Consider the following 19,732-nt stretch of genomic DNA (forward strand, 5'->3'; position numbering starts at 1 on the left):
TCATCTCAGTAGAAACACGGATGAAAAATGTCAAAGGACAAGGGCAGCCAACTCCATGGTCTTTCCATGGAGAGTTACTGCAAGGACAGGGTCCACGCAAGAGCAGCCATTCACTGTGCTGCGGAGAGGAGAAAGGCGCCATGTCAGAAGGAAGCTTAGCTGGGCTGCTGTTCCTGAAATCCTCTTCCTCCAGTGCCCAAGTGTCTCCTTGCAAAAGCCCTTCCCTCTTACCCACTTGGAGAACAGCTGAGCTTGGAGATGTCCTGGGAAGTTACATTGCTCTTGGGGAGAAGAAATGCAGGTCTGAAGACAGCATGAGCACCAGCACGCCTCTGCATCCCTCTGCACGGAGCCTCCAGCCACTGCAGGTGCCAGGAGGCCTCAGGGCTGTGGCAAGTCACTGCCAAGCAGAAACCCCTGATGACTGCTGCTGTGCCTGCCCCCCATGAGTTTTGCCATGAGAAGGGAGTGTCCTCAGGTCTGGGGCAGCCATAGGGGTCCACAGCTCCCAGAAAAGTCAAGGGGCCGAGCTGTGCCCTTGGTGGTGTTGGTGGTCAAAGGGCTGTACCCGGGGCAGTCACCAGCACAGCTCCACTCACCAGGGGTGGACCGGCTGCTCTCAGGACCCCAGCTTTTTGGCACTTTATGCACAGGTGTTTTCTATTTCCTTACTGGAGCAGCTGGAAATGACAAACCTTGTCAGCAGTGCAACACCCTAATTACAGTCGCTCCTTGTAAAACGTGCCTTCCCAAGGGAGCAGCCGCGTGTGGTGCTGCCGGAGCAGACAGGCCTCTGAGCCAGGGAGCCAGGGAACCGAGCCTGCTCCCAGGAAAGCAGGGGGAAAGCCTTCCTCCCACGCTGGGGGTGGTGGAGGCAGAGCTGGGTAAAGCCTTCCTCCCATGCCAGGGGCGGCGGAGGCAGAGCCTACCACCTTCGGCTGCACAGTGTTCCCACAAGTACTGCTTTCAGGCACGACACCCAGAACTTAAAGGCATGCTTTTTCACAGAAGGCCAAAACTTTTTTTTACAATTCTTTAAAAAATGACTGCCACACAACAACTTTGTTCCAAAGGTTTGAGATTTAATTAAAAGTTTTCAAAATGTTTATGGTACCTAATGAGTTGAAAATACTCTGCAAGATTGTTGGCAATAAAACTCTTGGAAAGCATCTTGTGAAAGCTTTTTTTTCCTCCTTAGGTGATTTGATTTGCATTTCTTTTATAATCCAGAACCAAATAAATATTCCAATTAATGAAATAATAGGAATGAAACGTTAGTCTCCTTTGTAGCTTCTGTTCCATGTAAAACCAATTGGGAAAAGGAGAGCTGACTCAGTTTCTTGTATGCTCAAATCAGCCTAGATGATAAAAAGCTTTGGTTCTGGCATGTATTTTAAGGAATCTTCTAAAATTTTAGGGTGAAAGAAGCTATTCTCCATCTTTTTCCAGCTTCAAGGATAGGACATCTTCCTGGTTGTTTATGGTCCACTGTTGTTAAGCCCTTGGCTTGTTACAATTTAAAGTTTTGCTCTGAAATCATCCAGAATCTGTGCTTTACCTAATACGTCCCAGTGGGATGTACCCACTGAAGACTGTATGCACAACAGATTTTTTCCCTTCAATCTTACATATTTTGTAAATTATATTATCAATGTTACATGTGAACCCATGAATCTTAGGAGCCTGCTTCAAGTACAGCAGGGTAGTGAACTAACAAAATATCCCCACAGCTCCGAAATAAGAGAAGGAAATCAAAGTAGAGTTAAACGTTTTTATACTGACATGCAATCACATGGCCTCCAACAGCGGAGTTACTTGCTTTACTTGTGCCTTGCATCAACTCTGACAATAGCTAAGGCTAGAATCCAGATGTTAAATCTCACTTTTATGTGCATATTCTTGGACTTTGGCTATTAAAAATATTAATGTTTTTCACCTAAATAGCGAGAATCACGTAACATCCTTCACATGAAAGTTGGTGCAGAGTTTGCCACAATGTTTTCTCAAACCGTTGTACTGCTAAGGGTTTTCTGCTGTATGATAGCAAGGAATGCTGCCACATGCCACCACCTCATGAACGAACATTCAGAAGTACACAAGTACTATAGCTGGCAGTTTTCAAAGAAACAACTTCCAGGGAGAACTTCCACACTGAAAATACAGCCAAATAGCACTGTACGAGCTAAAAAGTTAAGCAAGCCATGGCAATGCAATGTCACCAGTTCTATTTCTCACAAAGCTACAGAGCTGCTGACCCAGCCTGCAGTTCATATAGTTATATCATTCTTAACTCAGTTTAGCTTTTTCTTTCTTCTCTAAGTGCACCACTTTTCAACATTTTTGGTAGACATTATTTTGTATTTACTACTCTCTTTCACAGTTATTTCATTCAAATACAGTTTTTCTTTGTTCTTAAACTTTTTTAACAGCATAAAACATTTACAAGCAGACTGTTAACTTGTAAAAGATAATCACAATGCTAACCTCTACATTTTAAAGGCTTTTGCTACAGACATTACACAACTTATACACTGTACATACTTGGAAAGAGTCTAATGCTGCTGCTTTAAATGATTAAGACCAGAGTAAAGCTAAGGATGAGCTCTTTCATGCTGTGTATTAAAAAAGCCTCAACTACATCTGATTGTGCATAAGGCAGGGTGTGGTTTGAGACATTAAAGACAAATCTTTGAAAGAGTTCAATAAAGTTAGATGCTTACATTCTTACTGAAGGACAACGGGAACTTATCTCAGAATTTCCCATCCACCTCCACTGAAGCGTCCAGCCATAAAGTACTGCTGATGAAGTACCACGGGCCACTTCCACGGGGACTTGAAACCAGATGTTTATGAAGTCTTAACTGCTCTAGGTCTCAGGGAATCCCTCTGATGCTGAACACCATCCTGTACCAAGGCTGGTAAGGCAGTGATGAACCATAAGGTTGTTTTACATACAGGTTTCTCTGTAACAAGCCTCTCAAAAGAGTGAGTCTGAGGCTCCGGGAAGGCTGGAAGGAAGATCTTCCAAACTAAACAGGCTTTCATTCCAGATCCAAGGCAGGGTCAGGTATAAATGGAGATAGGCCCTTCAGCATGATCCTGTTGTACCACATCTTCCCTCTTGTATCTGCAAAAGTGCCTGGAGGCAGTAGGAGCATAGGGTCCCATCGCTAGAAAATGGGATCTTGTCCCACTGGCTGGACTTCTTCCCAGGGAAAATTTCTAACACAGTCCCATGCTGCAATAGTGCCTGGAGAGAAGGAACTCCACAGTGATCCGTTTGTGGTTCATTGCTTTCTGAAATGACACGTCTCTGTTTCAGAGCTGAAGAATCTCAGCTTAGGTAGTGCATTCACAATGTACACAGGTTTACATAGGTTTGACATACATTTTTAAATACATTGGAAATAGTAAGTAAAAATATATGCATTGAAACAGTACACACACTTGATACACATGTATTATTGGGTCACATTTTAGCTACTTTAAATAGTGAACATGTATAGATAACCTCTCTTGATGGTTATTTACTACAGCTTGTTTAAAATAAGTTGTGAAATGTCACAGTGACAACCGTCATGCTGTCTTTCACTAAACATGAAAAGTTTGAATAACAGTGGGAAGAATAAAAATACTGCATTGATATGACATGTTAAAGTTCCTGTCAGTTAAAAGCTACTACTTCATATATTTTCAAATATCCCCATTGAAACACATCTATTAGTATAATTTGTCACTTTACACTGTATACTGCAATACAATGTTTAGCATATTGTAAACTTTTACCAAACAACAACTTTTTAATAAGGAATTGTACAAATATACAGCTCTTTATACCACATACATATAAGGCCATTAACATAACAGCAAGATACATATAGAGAACTATAATCACCAACATACGTAATGAGCTTTTCTCCCAGTTGGCAATAATCAGGCTCATTTTCCAATTGTCAGCAGTGTATAGAAATCACTGAAGTTTGTAACAGGTTTTATTCACGTCTTGCAAGACCAGGCAGTGCCAAATGCAGCCTCATCATGCAATGCCATCATGGCGCACAATGTCATTAGATGTGTATAGACTCTGTACTGGCTGTGGTGTGGCATGAAAGGTTTTTTTCTGAATCAGGTGTGTTACTGAATGAACACTCAAAGCAAATGATTGGTAGTAAGTCCTCAAAGTTAAATAAGTGGTTAGTGTTTTCCTCTGTGACTTAAGTGCATGAATACTTAAACTACACTTGTAGTTTAAATCTAAAAGCCACAGAAAGGTACTTGTCTTGAGGAGTCCTTTACTTACAGAAGGTTCCATTGTGAAATGAAGATTCATTTTTCTCAGGGATACATGAGGGAATATTCATCCGTGGGAAATCTTCCTTCTGCTTCTGGGCATTGCTGCTACTGGATTTACTTCGACTTTGATCTGGTGTGGGCTGAATAGGCAAAGATCTGGACACCTTGGATTTCACCAGGCAGCCACAAACTAGGCGAAAGAAGGCCCGACGCATTTCCTTACTGGCCAGAGTGTAGATGATGGGGTTCATTGCAGAATTGATGACCGCCAGAGCAATAAACCAATTGGCTTTGTACAGGATAGAGCACTCCTTGACCCTGCAGGCCACGTCGATGAGGAACAGGATGAACAGTGGAGACCAACAGGCAATGAAGACACTAACAACGATCACGACAGTCCTAAGGAGTGCCATGGACCGCTCTGAGTTATTGTGGTTAGTGACGTTACGACTGCTGGACTTTACCAGAATGTAGATACGGGCATAAAGGATGACAATGGCAACCAAAATGGCTATGAAGATACTAATGCAGAACACAACATACTTCTTGGAGTAGAGAGGCAAAATTGTTGAGCAATCTGCTAAGTTGTTTATACAGTTCCAGCCGAGGATGGGTAAGGCACCCAAGGAAATCGAAATAAGCCAGCATGTACCAATGAGAAGGAACACCCTGTATTTTTTATTCGCATCATAAGGCCTCATTTTAATCATGGTCAGGTGACGCTCAATAGCTATTGCTAGTAAGCTGAAGGTGGAGGCTCCCAGGGCAACAAACATGCTGCCTTCCCTAATGAACCAGATTGTGGAGGACAAGCTCAGAGTTTTCTTCCCAGACATCAGAATGTTTACTTTGTAAACAATCCCAGCTAAAAGATCACAGAGAGCCAGATTGCCAATAAAAAAGTACATGCGGTTGTGAAATTTATTGTTTTTCCATATGGCAATCAACACCATCAAGTTTTCCAGGACTATGAAACTACATAGGATAAGAAATGCAATAGTGGGCAGGTCTATGTTATCAGTTGCCTTCTCCCTTAGAATAAGCTTTCCTGTGTAATTATAATGCAGTACGATCAGAGGGTCCATCTCTTCATTTCCTTGAAGGCTGACAAGAGCACCAGGTGGCACAGTAACTGCTGCCATCATTTGTTCGCTGATGCTGGACTTTTCTTCTTTAGTAGCACAAGAATTTAGTTCCGATAATTTTCCACAAGAGGGAGATCAAGCCACGTTCCTCCAAGCGCTCCTCTGGGCAGGCAGTGGGTATCCCCAGCTCCAGCAAGCCTTGCATATTAATTCGGGAGAGCGGCTTGCAAACCACTCTCTGAAAATAGGCTCTGAAAATAAAAACAACAAATGCAACATAAATCACACTGTCTTCCCATGTTGCCCACGGCCCACACGGGTGCTCAAGCCACAACCTACACCCAGGAGCTGAGAGGGACGTTGACTACGATGCGGCACCAAGGTCTTAGCATTGCTGCACGCTTATCAAGGTAGCTGTGGGTAAGCAGTCACTCATGCTCCGCACAGATGCAGCTCTGCTGCAGAAATACGAGGGCAATGTGGAGAACTGCTCATAGATGTTTTCCCCTGCAAAATTTCTGTACTGAAAAAAATGCAGAGGAGCGGTGAGAAGGATTAGCAAACGGTCCCAGCAAGTCCCAGTGTGCACAGCAACCAGCTCACTCCTTCTCAAAAAGACCTAAGTGTACCTGATGCTACAAAACCACCACCCAACCACTGCTACCTGAGCAGCAGCAGGGCAAACTCACTGCTTTCTAAGCTTGTCCCTGTTCCCCAGGCAGACCTAAGGTAGCAAAGAGCCTGAGAAAGTTGGTGTCAAGTCTTGATGCCAGTGTGCATGTTGCCGATGCCTAAAATAACTTCCCACCCTTAATGGTACAAATTTATGCTATTTACAATTAAGGAAATATTCTGAAAGGCAGTCATCATAAACCCAATCCTACTTCCCCTTCAAATTAGTTGGATTTCTGCTACCCTTTTAAAAATAAACATAGCAAGTCATGTCATTGTAAGTATTGCTTTTCTTTATAGTTAACTTTACTATTTTTTTCCTTTGCATGTGTATGCAATACATACATTTAATGTTGTTGGGTGGGGTTTTTTTTTAATAAAAAATAGTTATGCCAACTTTAATTGTCCTTCTCAATTTACTTGTGTTTTTCTTTAAGTTATGACTTTGATTAATTCCAATGTTTTCCCACGGGCTTTGATAGGTTGCATTTTCACAGCAGATCCTCCTAGCTGCCTTTTTTCCAGTGGCATATATAAATATTGCAACACATCTGCACAGTTTTGTAAAAATATCAGAAGATGCCAGAAGTGGTTACTGTTTTACCAGAAATGTTACAGTTTAGTTGCTGCATATTACAATGACAATCAGTGCTCATGGCCCAAATGTATATATTGAGGACAAACAGACAGCCAATTTTTCAGCTTGGTAACCAAACCAGGATGGGGATGAGGAGAGAATTGGTTCCATCTGAACCAAATCTGTAAAGATTCAATTTTTTTCTGGGACAGGTAAGAACATAAAAAGTTGTGCTGGATGGGAGGACACTTTCCACTGGCCCAGAATGAAATAGCTTGGTTTAGGGAACTCTTAAAGAGCTACAGCTCTTGACCTTACTGTTTATTTACTCAAGGATCACAAGCATTTCCCAAAAAACATGTGAAAGACACTTTCAAAGGATGGGTATCAAGGGAAAAAATTGAGATCTCAACCTCTGCTAGAGACCAGTACATGAACAGTTTTCATCCTGCAGCCTGTACATCCCAAGGAACACCTGATTTACTAACGGAGTAGGCTTACTATCAGGCTTAGGTTTAACATAGAAGTGTCTGTACTTTCATTGGAAAATAGCAGCCTTCTTGTACTAAAAGGGGGCCTACAAGGAAGATGGGGATGGACTTTTTTTCAGGGAGTGTAGTGACAGGACAAGGGGTAATGGGTTGAAGCTGAAAGAGGGTCGATTTAGATTAGATGTTAGGAAGAAATTCTTCACTGCGAGGGTGCTGAGGCACTGGAACAGGTTGCCCAGAGAAGCTGTGGATGCCCCATTCCTGGAAGTGTTCAAGGCCAGGTTGGATGGAGCTTTGGGCAACCTGGTCTAGTGGAGGGTGTCCCTGCCCATGGCAGGGGGGTTGGAAGTAGAGGAACTTTGAGGTCCCTTCCAACCCAAACCATTCTGTGATTCTATATACAGGTTTCTTAAGATCACAAAAACATGTGAGCCACGGCTGTTCCAGCACTCTGTTTTGGGCACTAAAAGTGGGAGATGCATTTTCCAGAGCCTTCTGGAAGAGGGGAGAAGAAAACCACATCCCAGATAAATGTAAAGGGATTTAAAGGATGACCCACACCCTATCTTCCTACCCTCCCTTTTCTTGGATTCCCTCCTTCAGAAAAGAAGCAATCTGACAAAAGCCTACAGTGAATTGACTTGAAGTCTTTAGTACATTCAGGATGTTTTAAAATTATTTTCTGAGAAAATAATTTACTATTTACTCATTATTATTATCATCATCATCATCATCATCATCATCACTATTTCCCCATTCTAGTTCTTCACTTCTTTGGTGAAGAGACCTGCTGAGAGAGGCATATTATCCAAGAAACATGGTTTTTGCTTGGTGTCTTCAGTCTTTTTTACTCTAAAGATGACAGCAACCATCTCATTCATCTCCCAGGAGCTGAACTGGGCCTTCCAGTTGTTGACCTCTTTGCTGAAGCCTTGTAACAGTGAAGCTCCTTCAACAGAACAACTTCACCTCAGCTAAGGTTCAATCTAATTGTAATTCAGTTACAATCTGCACACTGTTATCACAGAAAATATCACAGTCTTTCATTGTATTGGCTTATAACAAAATACCACTGTGTCCATATGAATTGCAAGTGCTTTCCACTGTAAAATAAACAATTACATTTGACTAGAAAAGTATTTGTTAATGATAGCTCAACTAGTAATACTCATCAGACTTGCTGATGGCTGCCTGAGAGAATGATACTCGTATCATTTAAGAGCACCACATGCAACAAAATAAATGTTTCTGTAAGTCTTTTCCAAATGGAGTTATCATACTGGTCTATCAAAGGGCAAATATATTTCTTTCTGTGAAGAAAATTATACACCAGGTGTAGGACTTTATCAGCCACAATTCAGCAGCTGTAAACTGTCATGCCTCCACTAAAGGCGATGGTGCTATACCAGTTCCCCCAGCTGAAGGCATGGACATTGCACTCAATCAGCAGAAATCATACAGGGTCTCTTCCATTATTGGTAATTACTTCTTCTCTTCTTCTATTACAGAAAACTTAGTATCACAAAAGTAAATCTTTGCCTCTGACTGGCTAGTGGCAAGGCAATAGATGCTGTAACATTATTATTTGCCAGGACTCCCGGGGAATGAATATCACTCACAAGCCTCTTGAAAGTTAATATAAATAATAAAAATTAATATAAATAATAATGTAATAAATTAAAATTTATTCTCTTCTGGCAGAAACATTTCCAGGTAATATCTTTCAGCCATACGACTTTTTTGTTTTCCTCCTGCTTTGTAGCCAGTCACTCAGAAAGCACATTCATTTTTTAACAGTTAGAAACTTTAAAGTTGGTTGTATATTATAATAACAAGACAGCAGCAGCCAGGTCGAGGATATCTGCGTCACTGCTTCCTGACAGCTCTACAACTCACTCCTCAAAACCTCTTTGTTCTGGTCACTAGCTGCAAAGCACAGACCTCAGCTCGAAATATTAAAAAAAGGACCTGAAGAGCCTGTCTGTGGCATGTTGTCTGTTGAGTATTGCCTTTGTTAGGTACCTCAATGCCCAGAGCTCTTGATACCACTGGAAATCAATTTTATTCCCTCTGAAGCAAACCGCAGGATCCCTATCACTGCACTACCAGATGCCACTAGAAAGATAAACCTACCGGCAGCGCAGGGGCAATCTGGCGATGGCCAAAACAGTGCTTGCTAAATTACTCAAATAAAGGCAGTGGTACAATGTCAAGAACCAAGGTCATATGAAGGACAATTCAGTCACCTCCTTCAGCTATTTGGCTGACTTTTGTCCTTCCTGCCCCACGGATGGAGGGAGCAGTTGGGGTCAGCAGCGAGCACCACCATTTGCCCCTCCTGGGAAATCTCCCTACCCACTACCATGCTTTGGGGTTTCCACAGTGGTTAGTGTGGTCTCCTGCAGAGGTCAAGGATCCTAGCAGGGTTGAGCACCCTTCCAACTTTGAGCAGGGCTCTCGACCATGGCTCCTGACCCTAGGATCTACCAGGGTCTGTACGGTCCTTGTGCCACATGTGCCAAGAAAAGGGCAATGCTGTGTGGGAGGGCAGGACCCCTTGATCTGCCCTATGGAAAGGCACACATCCACTGCCCTCTCCAGCCCCACCACACAGTGGTACAGGCAGAGACTCAGGGCTGCACCAGCTCCCCATGGATAACGCCCTGGGTAAGGCAGTTGGAGTCAACCTGCAATTTTCCTCTGGGAATGTATAATTCCCGGTGCCAGGAGGCAACAGGGAACTGTTGATAATGGGAATGCCAAAGCCCTTCAGCAACTATCCCCAGTACATCTCCACTCTCTGCTCCCAGCAGGCGCTCTGGTAAGAGTCCCATGGGGAGCTGAGGGCTTTTACTATCTCAAGAGTCACTGGCTACTTTACAGCTGGAAGAATAAGAAATTTCTATTTTGAAAACAGTGAGCCAAACTGCTCTCAATTTTCATAATATCCTGAAGTCAAAGCAACAAGTGAGAATAAAGCACAAGTGAGAATAGGACTTTACTTTCCACTACTTACTTTGGCCTACACAAGAACGTACGATGCTATGCCGTCAGTACACTCGCTGCAATTCAGCTCGAATCACGTTTTCCTGCCTTCCAAATATCCACGAACAGACTTGACCAAAGAGACCAGACTCCCCTTCACCACCACCACCACCGCACACACTGCAGTTCTCCCTTCTCTTCCAGACACAGCCATATGTTTTGGCCACCAATGACATTTTTAAGAAAGGCAAAGGGGAAGTCAAGAATGTGTATCTGAAGCCAGACTTTTGTACACTTTATTTATTTTTAAAGCCATTCCAAATGAAAAGTAAGCATGTGTAACTTTTCAGGCACACCCTGGTAGTGTTAAATTTAAAAACAGAAAAGGTTTTTGAGAACAGCAGCACATTTCAATACACATTTCCACTCTGAAATTAAGCTGTGCTACTTGCAAATGAAGTTTAGACAACTAACATCTGCTGCAGAACAATGTCTTGGACAACGCAAATAAACTTTAAAAAGTTTGTTGGTTTTCTTTTTTTTTTTTTTTTTACGTGAATGTGCTGGCAGCTTACAGCCTCAGAAAAGCCTTTAATAAATGGTTATTTTTCTTGGCTTCTGGATTTTATACATTAGTTTGTATTTTGTCATTACAAGTAGCACACATGCATATCTCACACAGGAGCTCCCGGCTGGTTTAATTCTTGCACGTTAAAGTTAGGCACATTTACTTCTTCCCCCGCACCAGCTACCAGCGTTCCCGACCGATTTCCCCCCACTCCAAACTCCAGTTTTCCCTTCGCAAATCTGCATTACTGCAGCCACCTGAACTTTTTGAGGTGACAAACATCCTGCCTAAGCTACTTGAGAACATCCCCGACGTGTCCGCGGCGTGACCGCCCCACTCAGGAAACATTACTACTCATGGTCTGGGGCTCTACTCAACCCGCCGCCGCTCCCTGCCTGCCACTACCCCTTTACGTGACATCCCGAAGCAGCCGCCGGCACCGTGGCTTTCCCGCTCCCACCACGGCCGGCGAGGCAGGCGGAGCGGCGCGGCGCGGCTCTCCCAGCCCAGCGGGCCGGGGAGACTTCGCCCATCGCTCGCCTCAGGGGGACAGACCAGCTGCACCGACGGCCCCGACGGGCGGGCTGCAGGGCAGGCGGGCACCGGCAGAGCGCAGCCCGCCACCCAGGCAGCGGGGAGAGGGGGCAAGGGGGCAGGCAGGGCTGTCCCGGAGGAGAGGCGAAGTACCTGCTGCGTCCCCGCCGCGTCCCACCGGCGCTCTACGGCCGCCGCATCTGACCTCGCCGGCTGCACGGCGCCGCTCGGCCCCCGGGGCTGCGCTGGGCCGGGCCGGGTCAGGCCGGGCGGGGCTGGGATCGCCCCGGCCCTGCTCCGCCGCTGCCGCCGCCGCTGCCCGTAGCCGCCCCGCCCGACGGCCCGCTCTCGCCTCCGGGCTTTTCTCTGCCCCTGACCCCCCCTTCCCCGCGTCCGTTCCCCCGGGTCTCGCCTGCGCCACGCTGCTCCCGCGCCGCCGCCGTCCCCGGTCAGGCGTCGCTCCCCGCTCCGGCGGCCGCTGCCTGCCCGCGGCCCGCCCCGCTTCCCCCCGCCCCTTCGCCCCTCACCACCCACTCGTGCCCCGTGCCCGAGGGGTGCCCCCGCGGGGCTGCCTGCTGCCGTCGGGGCACGGCCGCGGGGGAAGCAGCAGGCGTTACGGGCAGCCGGGGGTGAAATGTGAGACGGCAGAGCCCGCCGCCGAGTATTTGTAACGTCCATAAAAATGCAAGGGGGAGGGAGGAAATTCTGGGTAGTCCTTGCTCAGCTGGAGCTATTAGCATGCCTGAGTGAGGTTCACCTCTCCTGCATCTGCCCCTCTGTTCTACTGTGTCTAACGAAGTGATCTTCAGAGAACGCGAGAGGGGTGACACAGGGTGAAGCATTCAGAAACTCTGAGCAAAAAACCGGCTGGTTTGAACCTGAGCTGCCAATTACAGCATGATCTCAGTGAGATGTCTCTTGACAGAGTTATTGACTGAATAATAGCAACTCCAGGATAGCGATAGCCATGCAGATTGCCTCAGTGATGGGAGCACCACTTTGGAAAAAAAGTTGAAACCTGGATCCTACAACCATCTAATTTGAACATATTTGTAAGATGCCTGTGGGTACAGCAAAGCTTTCTGTCGGAAACGGATATAATGAGCTGGCAAACAGGAACGCTACAACAGCCTTGCTAAGCACGGGCAGGCATGTAGCGTTGCCTAGTTGTCTCGCTGCAATCAGTGTTTTTCTTGGGAGCCTCCTGTCTGGAGCTGAGCATTGTCACACTGGAACTCGTGCCACAGGCTTGGCTGTGGGATTGCCTGCACTGCTACTCGGTGGGGAAGAAAAGTCCTGAAAGAAAGCAGAATCAAGCTTTTTATAGCCAGAAGTTTAATTTAATGTAGGAGAGCAAACAGTGTGTTTCTGTGATTGCTTTTTATCCTGAAGACTAAATCTTCTGGTTTACAACCTTGATAGCAAATAAGGACTACACAGGGCAAAATTTGAAGCTGATGGCCCCAATGGCTACGGCCCCACTTAGCTGTGGGTAGGGCTATACTGGAAGATGGGGTGCTCCTGACTTTATCGTCTTGTCCTCCCATCACGTGTGTTGTGTGAAAGCTGCTCTCTTCTGTGGAAGGGGAGTAGAAAACTCCCATGCCACATGAAAGCACACACCGCTTTTTGGCAAAGGGAAGCCCGGATCTGTGACTTGGTGCTCTCCCATTGCACAGGAGAGCCTTGTCTAACAGTTTCCCTGCAGACCACCCCAGGAAGCTCTGTAGTCCTCCTGGCAGCCACTAGCCGCTTGTCAAGGACCAGTTCTTGCAGAACAGATGTTTTAGTAAGCAGCCTCTGGCCTTGCTCTGTGGTCTGCAATTATTCCTTGTTCTTTTCTGTATATACTTGTTTTTTCTTTACTACCTTCTGGCTACTTGGAGAGAGAAGCCAGAAGAAATAGTCATTCTGGTCAGACTATGGTAGGTAAGGGGACAAGACGCTGCCACCAGAAAGATTTATTGCAATGATGCCAGGAGGTGGCAAACTGCCCTGCTGACTGTGATGGATTTGATTTGCCTTCCTCAGTTGGGCTTGCCACCATTCTGTAGGAGCAGCCCACAGCAAGGCCCCACTATAGTAGAAGGAAATGACACCCCTCTGCAGAGGGTTATGCATGGGAAGTGGTGTCTCAATGGTGCTAAGAAGGTGTTATCTCTGACACCTTTGATGGTGGTGTCTGATGTTGTGGTGCCTGAAAGCCCTTCTTCTGCTGCAAAGCACCTTGAGCAATGCAATCCCACCAGTAAGCACGGCGATCCCATGCCCCAGCTCTTCTCTCCATCATGGGAAACAGACCTCAGCCACGGCTGTGCCAGAGGGATGTCTGGCTCTTTGGTGGGCAGCAGTTTTTTGCAGCTGCCTCTTGTCCCCAGTGTTTGCAGAGGCTGCTGATGCCGTTGGAGGAAGCAGGTGGCAGGACACTGCACTGCAAGCTGGAGAAGCCACCCAGGAACAAAGTGTGGTAGAGAGTTCCTGCACAGAGGCTGCTGGGGATTTGCCTGGGGTGGCATCTCAGGCCAAAGCAGCTGTTGGCAATAATCTTCAGGGAGCTCAGCCTGTTGACAATCGCTCATACAACCCACCGGTTCACTTCTGAACATCATACAACAGCCTGTGAGACATGCATACTGTACTCAGCTTGCCACGAAGCTCTCGTCCTTGTTGTAGTAGTCTTGAAAGAAATTATATTTTTGTGGGGTAAAAAGATTAATAACAAAGTAAGAGACGGAAAGTATAGGACAGGAACAATGACAAATTTTCATAGCAACAGGAGGTTAACAGATTAATTTCCTGGGGATGAGGAGTCTGTTCTGCCCTGGAAATTAATGAGTGAGTGAGCAAATAGAATGAGTAACGGGCAAGCAGCATTTGCTAGTGTTATTGGGGGTACTTGACAGTGAAACTTAAACTGAGGATAAGAAGCTGCTGAGACCTGAAGGTCCTGAGTGACCTGCTGTTAAAATGGTGTATTCATTTCCATGCTGTTAAGTGAAACATAGGAAAAATAATTCTAATGATACATGCACAAATGCCCACAGAGTGTTATCACTCGGAAGAGGCGTCTTTGTGGAGAGTTCTTCAAAAACACCCCACATTCATTAACTGTCAAAGAGTAACCGAATGTTAGGAAGGATTAAAAAAGGAATGGAAAACAAGATGGAAACCATGGTTAAGCTCTTCTGTGAGCACTGCACCTTGACTACCATGGGTGCCTCTGGTTACTTCATCTCCTCATGAATGCAATAAAACACAAGAAGGCACAAAAAGCAACAGAATGGTTGTAACAGTTGTGCCTGTAAGAAAAACACAAGTTGGCTAGGTCTAATCAATAGTCTGAGGAAAGACAAAACCCGCGATGAACCGAGACAGAATAACAGAATAGTTTAAAACAAAAGGAAACAAATTTCCGTCAGTGTACTGTTGAATTGTGCAGCACCTTGCTGCAGGAGAAAAAGAGAAAAAATGGTTAAACAAACCACATGTAGTAAAGGGGGCCAAATACAATGAGAAAGCCCTGCATGCTTCCAGCTCCGAAGTTAGCATGGACTGAATCCTGCCCGGGGTCTTTTCTCCTGTGTTGCAAGAAGGCATGGTCTTGGCTAAGAGGACAAGCCGTGGCACAGGTAACAGCATGACTATTGCCCACTGCTGCAGGTTTCTGTAGGGGATGTGGCAGAGGAAGAGTCAGCAGCGTGACTCAGAGAGCAGTGGCTCAGCCAAAGCAATGGACTCGGAGAGTGACCTGGCGAAGTTGTCCAGATGATCCTGGACCTCCAGCACACTGTGACATCCCGTGACTGTCATGTGTATTACATGGAGGATAACTCATTAAAAAAAGGGGTTTTTACTTCTATGTGTGGCATTTGATCCAATGAATGCAGCAAAAAATGGATGCCATTGATATAAATGGGGTTTCAGCACACGCTTAAAAGTTAAAAAAGTGGTTAAAGTTATTTCCCTTTACAGATAGATAAAATATACAAATATGCAATAAAAGCTGAAGTTATCCTGAGATGAAAGGTATTGTGGTTTCTGTACAGACAAAACAGATTGTGTTTTGAATTTAATATTATCCTTCTCATGTAGTAGTTACAATCAAATCCTTGAAGAATCTCCTTTTTCTGTTAACTTTTTAGGGCACAATAAAATTTTGGTAATTTCTGCCTATCACGATTAAAAAATAATTAATGCAATGTTTTATTAATGCCTTAGTTATAATTTCCTCATACTGCCATTCATCCAGTGCTTTACAGGTCTGTCATTGATTTCCTTTCTTGGAGTTCCTGAAGGAATGCTCCATTATTTGGAAAATCTGTCCTTTATTTTTCACTGTCTTGGTATGTAAACAAAACAGCAGCAGGGCAATTTTAAAATTAGAATTCAAAACAGTATGATATTTATCTGATTATACTATAACATGTTTTAGCTCTCTACTTTTCTACTGCTGCTGAGCTATCTTTTTTATATTAATAAGATGTATTATGCATTTTGTATGGTTTGTAACACCATTTCTGTGCTTATTTCTGTGCCTCCAACTCAGTTTTAAGCCAATATTGAATGCAATATTGTTTAATTTAGAAATGATTAAAAGAGGAAAAATTAATATTTTTATTTAATATAAAATAAAAACAAAAAAAGAACATTTCTTTGGAGTAGCGATGAACCATAATCTGCAGTGATCAAAATACATTTGAATTACTACATAAAAAAAATAAATCTGTCAATCACTATTAAGTATAAGCAGAGAATATTTTGGAAACTTCAAAATTGATGACTTTTTTCACATCTTCATGCACTTGTATGTCATGACTATGCATTTGCTGAATTCTTTTGACTTTATTTGTTTTAAAGATATGAATTCTCCTATCTTTAGCAGCAGTAAAGTTGACACACATTCTATAAATCCACCACAGGAATGATTGAGGTGAAGATCTTGCAAATCCTGTTACTTCTAACAAATCCTTCTAATGCTTTATCAATGTTGTTTGAATCACAGAATCTCATAAAGTGAATTAACATACTTAAATATAGTATCTTTGGAAAATAATACTTTGATTCAGAGCACCTTAAAATACTGACATTGCTTTAACACGCCATTTTGGATTTTGTCTTAGAAATGATCAGTAAACACTAACTGAAACCACATGCATCTTACATTCACATCTAGTTTGTGCTCCCTCAGATCATTATTTGGGATGATGAAAATGGAAAGAATTTGACTTTTTTACAAGCTCATATGAAGGCTGTAGCTTTGGACGTCCTTTTTTCTTCATCTTCTTTTCTGTAACTGTAATGGCATTTTTGAGACATACAGTCTTGTACGTATCATGTATAAATACAATACATGCCCATAGGACATATTTCAGTTGCATGTTGTATATTAACCACTGGGATCACGTGCTTAGTTAAGCTGAACTCCACCTGCTTCTGCAAATGACACCTTCCTTTAGGTTTAATGGGGCAGATACTCAGAGCCTGGCCAGGTATTTATTGTTAGTGTTACGTTAAGACAGAGTCAGCTCAACATACAGCGCTGTGCAGATTACACATGTTAAAAGAGACACAGTTGTTATCACAGCACTTCCAGCCAGACACGATATAAAAAGTGAAATGCAGAGAAAGGAGAAGGAGAAATGAGTTCAGTGAAACAGCTCCTTGGGTTTCCCCATGTGCATCCTGTGGCTCAACACTCCGGACATGAAGACCATATGCCTACATCATTGTCTGAAGGCTTGTCCCTCCTTTCTTTTCTGCACATTGCTCCCACTCTTCCCCTGTAGCTGCGGTCCCCTCCTGTGCACTGAGCCTCAGGGTGCCGGGAGGAGACCCCTGGGGTGACCTGGGCAGCTGTCCTGACTGCCACCGCTGCAGAGTCACCTGTGACCCACGGCTCCTGCAGAGCTCCTGCTCCCCAGGCTGCCTCCACAGGACCCTGACCTGGCCATGGACATCTCTGCACCTGCAAAAGGTGAGCAGATCATGGCTGAGGCGTGGTGCCCGCCACCAGATCCATGGGTGTAGCACCATGCACACTATCCCTGGAGGAGTGCTACACCTCCCTAACGCAACATTATGTCATGGGAGCAGACTGACCCATTTTGTCTTTTAGTATGTGTGTATGGTTACAGAGGGATATATTTATTCTGTGTAAACCAATAGAGACAGCTGAAAGAATGGAAACACTGAACAACTCCTAGCAAAGGTGGCAAAAGTTAGGGATTATTTTGTTTGAAGAGAAAAATAACTAAAACTGTAGATGATCTGACTGAACTCTTTCTAAACTAGCCAAGGACTATTGTATGATTAAAAACTAAAACAAATTTGAGTTTTTTGAATGGATTGTACAGTAAACCCCCATATTTTAATTAATAGGGAATGTAAGGAAGCAGAGTCTAAGCAGATGTTATCCAATGAAGTTGGAGATGCATACATGCATAGTTTTGTTGCTGGGCAAAGGTCCTGGTTCAAGTAGCAGTCACATGTGCAAATGAAAATGGCACATCCACAGAATACAGAATTAACACATTCAAACTTTTTGAATAACTTTAGTATTCAGAACAGCAGAGTAACAAAGTGCCATTTTGAAGCAGCAGGAGGTCGGTTTTGGTTATTATTTTTGCAAGAATTTTAGCTAGTGGAAAAGAAGTCCTTTCTATCTGAGATCTGGTCAAGAACTGAGCCAAAGCAGCTAACCTGAATCGCTGGATTTCAGAGTGAAAGCTTTCAAAAAATGCTAACAAAGTATCTGCCCAGGCCCTGATACTGCTCGTAAAATGTCTTCAGAGTAAATGGGGCAGTTTTAATTTCAGAGACAATAGGATCCCCCCATGATTCAGTGCGTTTGAAGCACAGTTCAAGAAAGTTTCCTTCCACTGAATCAAAACACAGAGCTAGTTCTGTGGCTGCCATCTGCCATCGTGTACCGTGGCAGGCTTTATTCACTGAAGCATCGCTGCTTTGCATCAGGGAAGGATGCAACTGTTTAGATCAAGAGTCATGAAGGCCTGGGGCAAGCAAAAAAAAAAAAAAAAAAAAAAAAAGAATTCGGCAATGGTTGGGTTCTTGAGATGTCTTGCTGAAAATGGACTTCTTTTGGGACAGCAAAGAAGCACAAAGTAAGAAGCTAAACTTTTGCCTTGAGTTCGTACTGATACAATGTTACTAATATCTTTGCAATGCTAGAGGACTGGACTTTATTTCACTGTGCAGTATTTAACTATCGTAATACCAGGGGCACCGACTTTCTAGCCCTTCTGAATTAAGCTGAAGCTATTGCTGCCCACGGTTGTCTTGCTAATGATTTTCCTGGAAGTGGTTACCTCCTCCATGAAGACAGTCTACAGCTTGGTCTGTTGCTTTAAACCATCAGTGACCACGTTGTGCCCTGGACTGCAGAGCGCCGCGGGTTAGGGTGGGTTTAGCATCAACCCTGCTGTCTCCTTTGCAAGGGGCTGCAGGACCTGTCCCAGCAGGTATGGTCAAGCTGTGATGGTAACGTCTCCAATGTCTGGGTGCCAGGGACCACCCCATGTGGCCAGGCCCTCGCCCACAGGTCTGAGCAGGGGGCAGAGCAGGGGCTGGTCAGGGGGCCACAGCCACCCTGGGCATGCCCAGGGGAGAGCAGGAGATGGGGCTGGAGATGAGCCTCTGCAATGATTAGTGCTCCCAGGTCCCTGACGTTGAATCACCTCTGCTGAGCCTATGAGGGGTCATGAGTCAGGGTTCTGTGGCATGCCATGCTTTAAAGCAGTGTGGTTGTATCCCACATCAAGTTTATTCAGTTAACAAGTGACCTTCTTGCTAATTCAGTTCCCTCTAATTGTCTTGAAATTCTCTCAAAGCTTGGTCTGGATAATGCAATCCAAATTGTGTTTTGAGACTCACCAGAATTGTGCAGGAACTGTATGTTGTATCTCAGCTGCCACCAGCTGGGACAAGTCACTATGGACGAGGCATGTCAGCAGCTCAGAAAGAAATTTGGATCTGGAACTCAGCTGTGGAAACCTAACACCTATTCCCTTAACAGCACAAATAAACAGACTCTTTGGTTGGACCTAACCTTGGAAAAAAAGAGGCTGCTAAGGTTCTCCATATCTGCAGAGAATTGTAGCATACCTGCAAGGGCAGGCAGCCTGGATTAAGGCTACTTACCCCCCCTCGCCAACACCTGCTTGGGAAGATCAGGACCTCCTAGGAAACACACATTCCCTCATAAGCCAGTTTGCCTGTTCCACAGTGGCCATGGGATATGGGACATGGGACATGGCCGCAGGGGGAGAGCGCTTCAGACAGAGGCCTCTATTTGTGTTGGTAGCATCCTAGGCTAAAATCTATACCTAGGCTTACATCTAAACAGGCTGGGTGTAAGGTCAGTCTAGGCACTGAAATGCTAACTGTTTCTGCCATGAGTAATTTATATGCTGAGAATGATTATAAGGAAGAAAAAGAGAAGTGGAAGAGGGGAGGAGAAGAAATGACATATCTTACAAGAGATAATTGACCTGGTTTTCAAAGCCATCAA

The 19,732-nt window shown here is 44.5% G+C and overlaps 1 protein-coding gene across 3 annotated transcripts; it reads right to left on the reverse strand.

Moving 5' to 3' along the window:
• Positions 1-1,061: 1,061 nt before the first annotated feature.
• S1PR3 (sphingosine-1-phosphate receptor 3) lies at positions 1,062-11,821 on the reverse strand. Of its 3 annotated transcripts, none has more exons than XM_075739463.1 (2): positions 11,618-11,821; positions 1,062-5,629 (listed from the first exon to the last, which is right to left on the reverse strand). In XM_075739463.1, the coding sequence occupies exon 2, from the start codon at positions 5,436-5,438 to the stop codon at positions 4,293-4,295; it is 1,146 nt and encodes a 381-aa protein (XP_075595578.1). In that variant the 5' UTR covers positions 5,439-5,629; positions 11,618-11,821; the 3' UTR covers positions 1,062-4,292. The 3 variants fall into 3 exon arrangements, with proteins under 3 accessions (XP_075595578.1, XP_075595577.1, XP_075595579.1); XM_075739462.1 differs by lacking the exon at positions 11,618-11,821 and adding an exon at positions 11,359-11,535; XM_075739464.1 differs by lacking the exon at positions 11,618-11,821 and adding an exon at positions 5,718-7,292.
• Positions 11,822-19,732: the final 7,911 nt, after the last annotated feature.

The sequence above is a fragment of the Balearica regulorum genome, chromosome Z (genome assembly GCF_011004875.1).
Source record: "Balearica regulorum gibbericeps isolate bBalReg1 chromosome Z, bBalReg1.pri, whole genome shotgun sequence".
Taxonomy (NCBI): Eukaryota; Metazoa; Chordata; class Aves; order Gruiformes; family Gruidae; genus Balearica; species Balearica regulorum.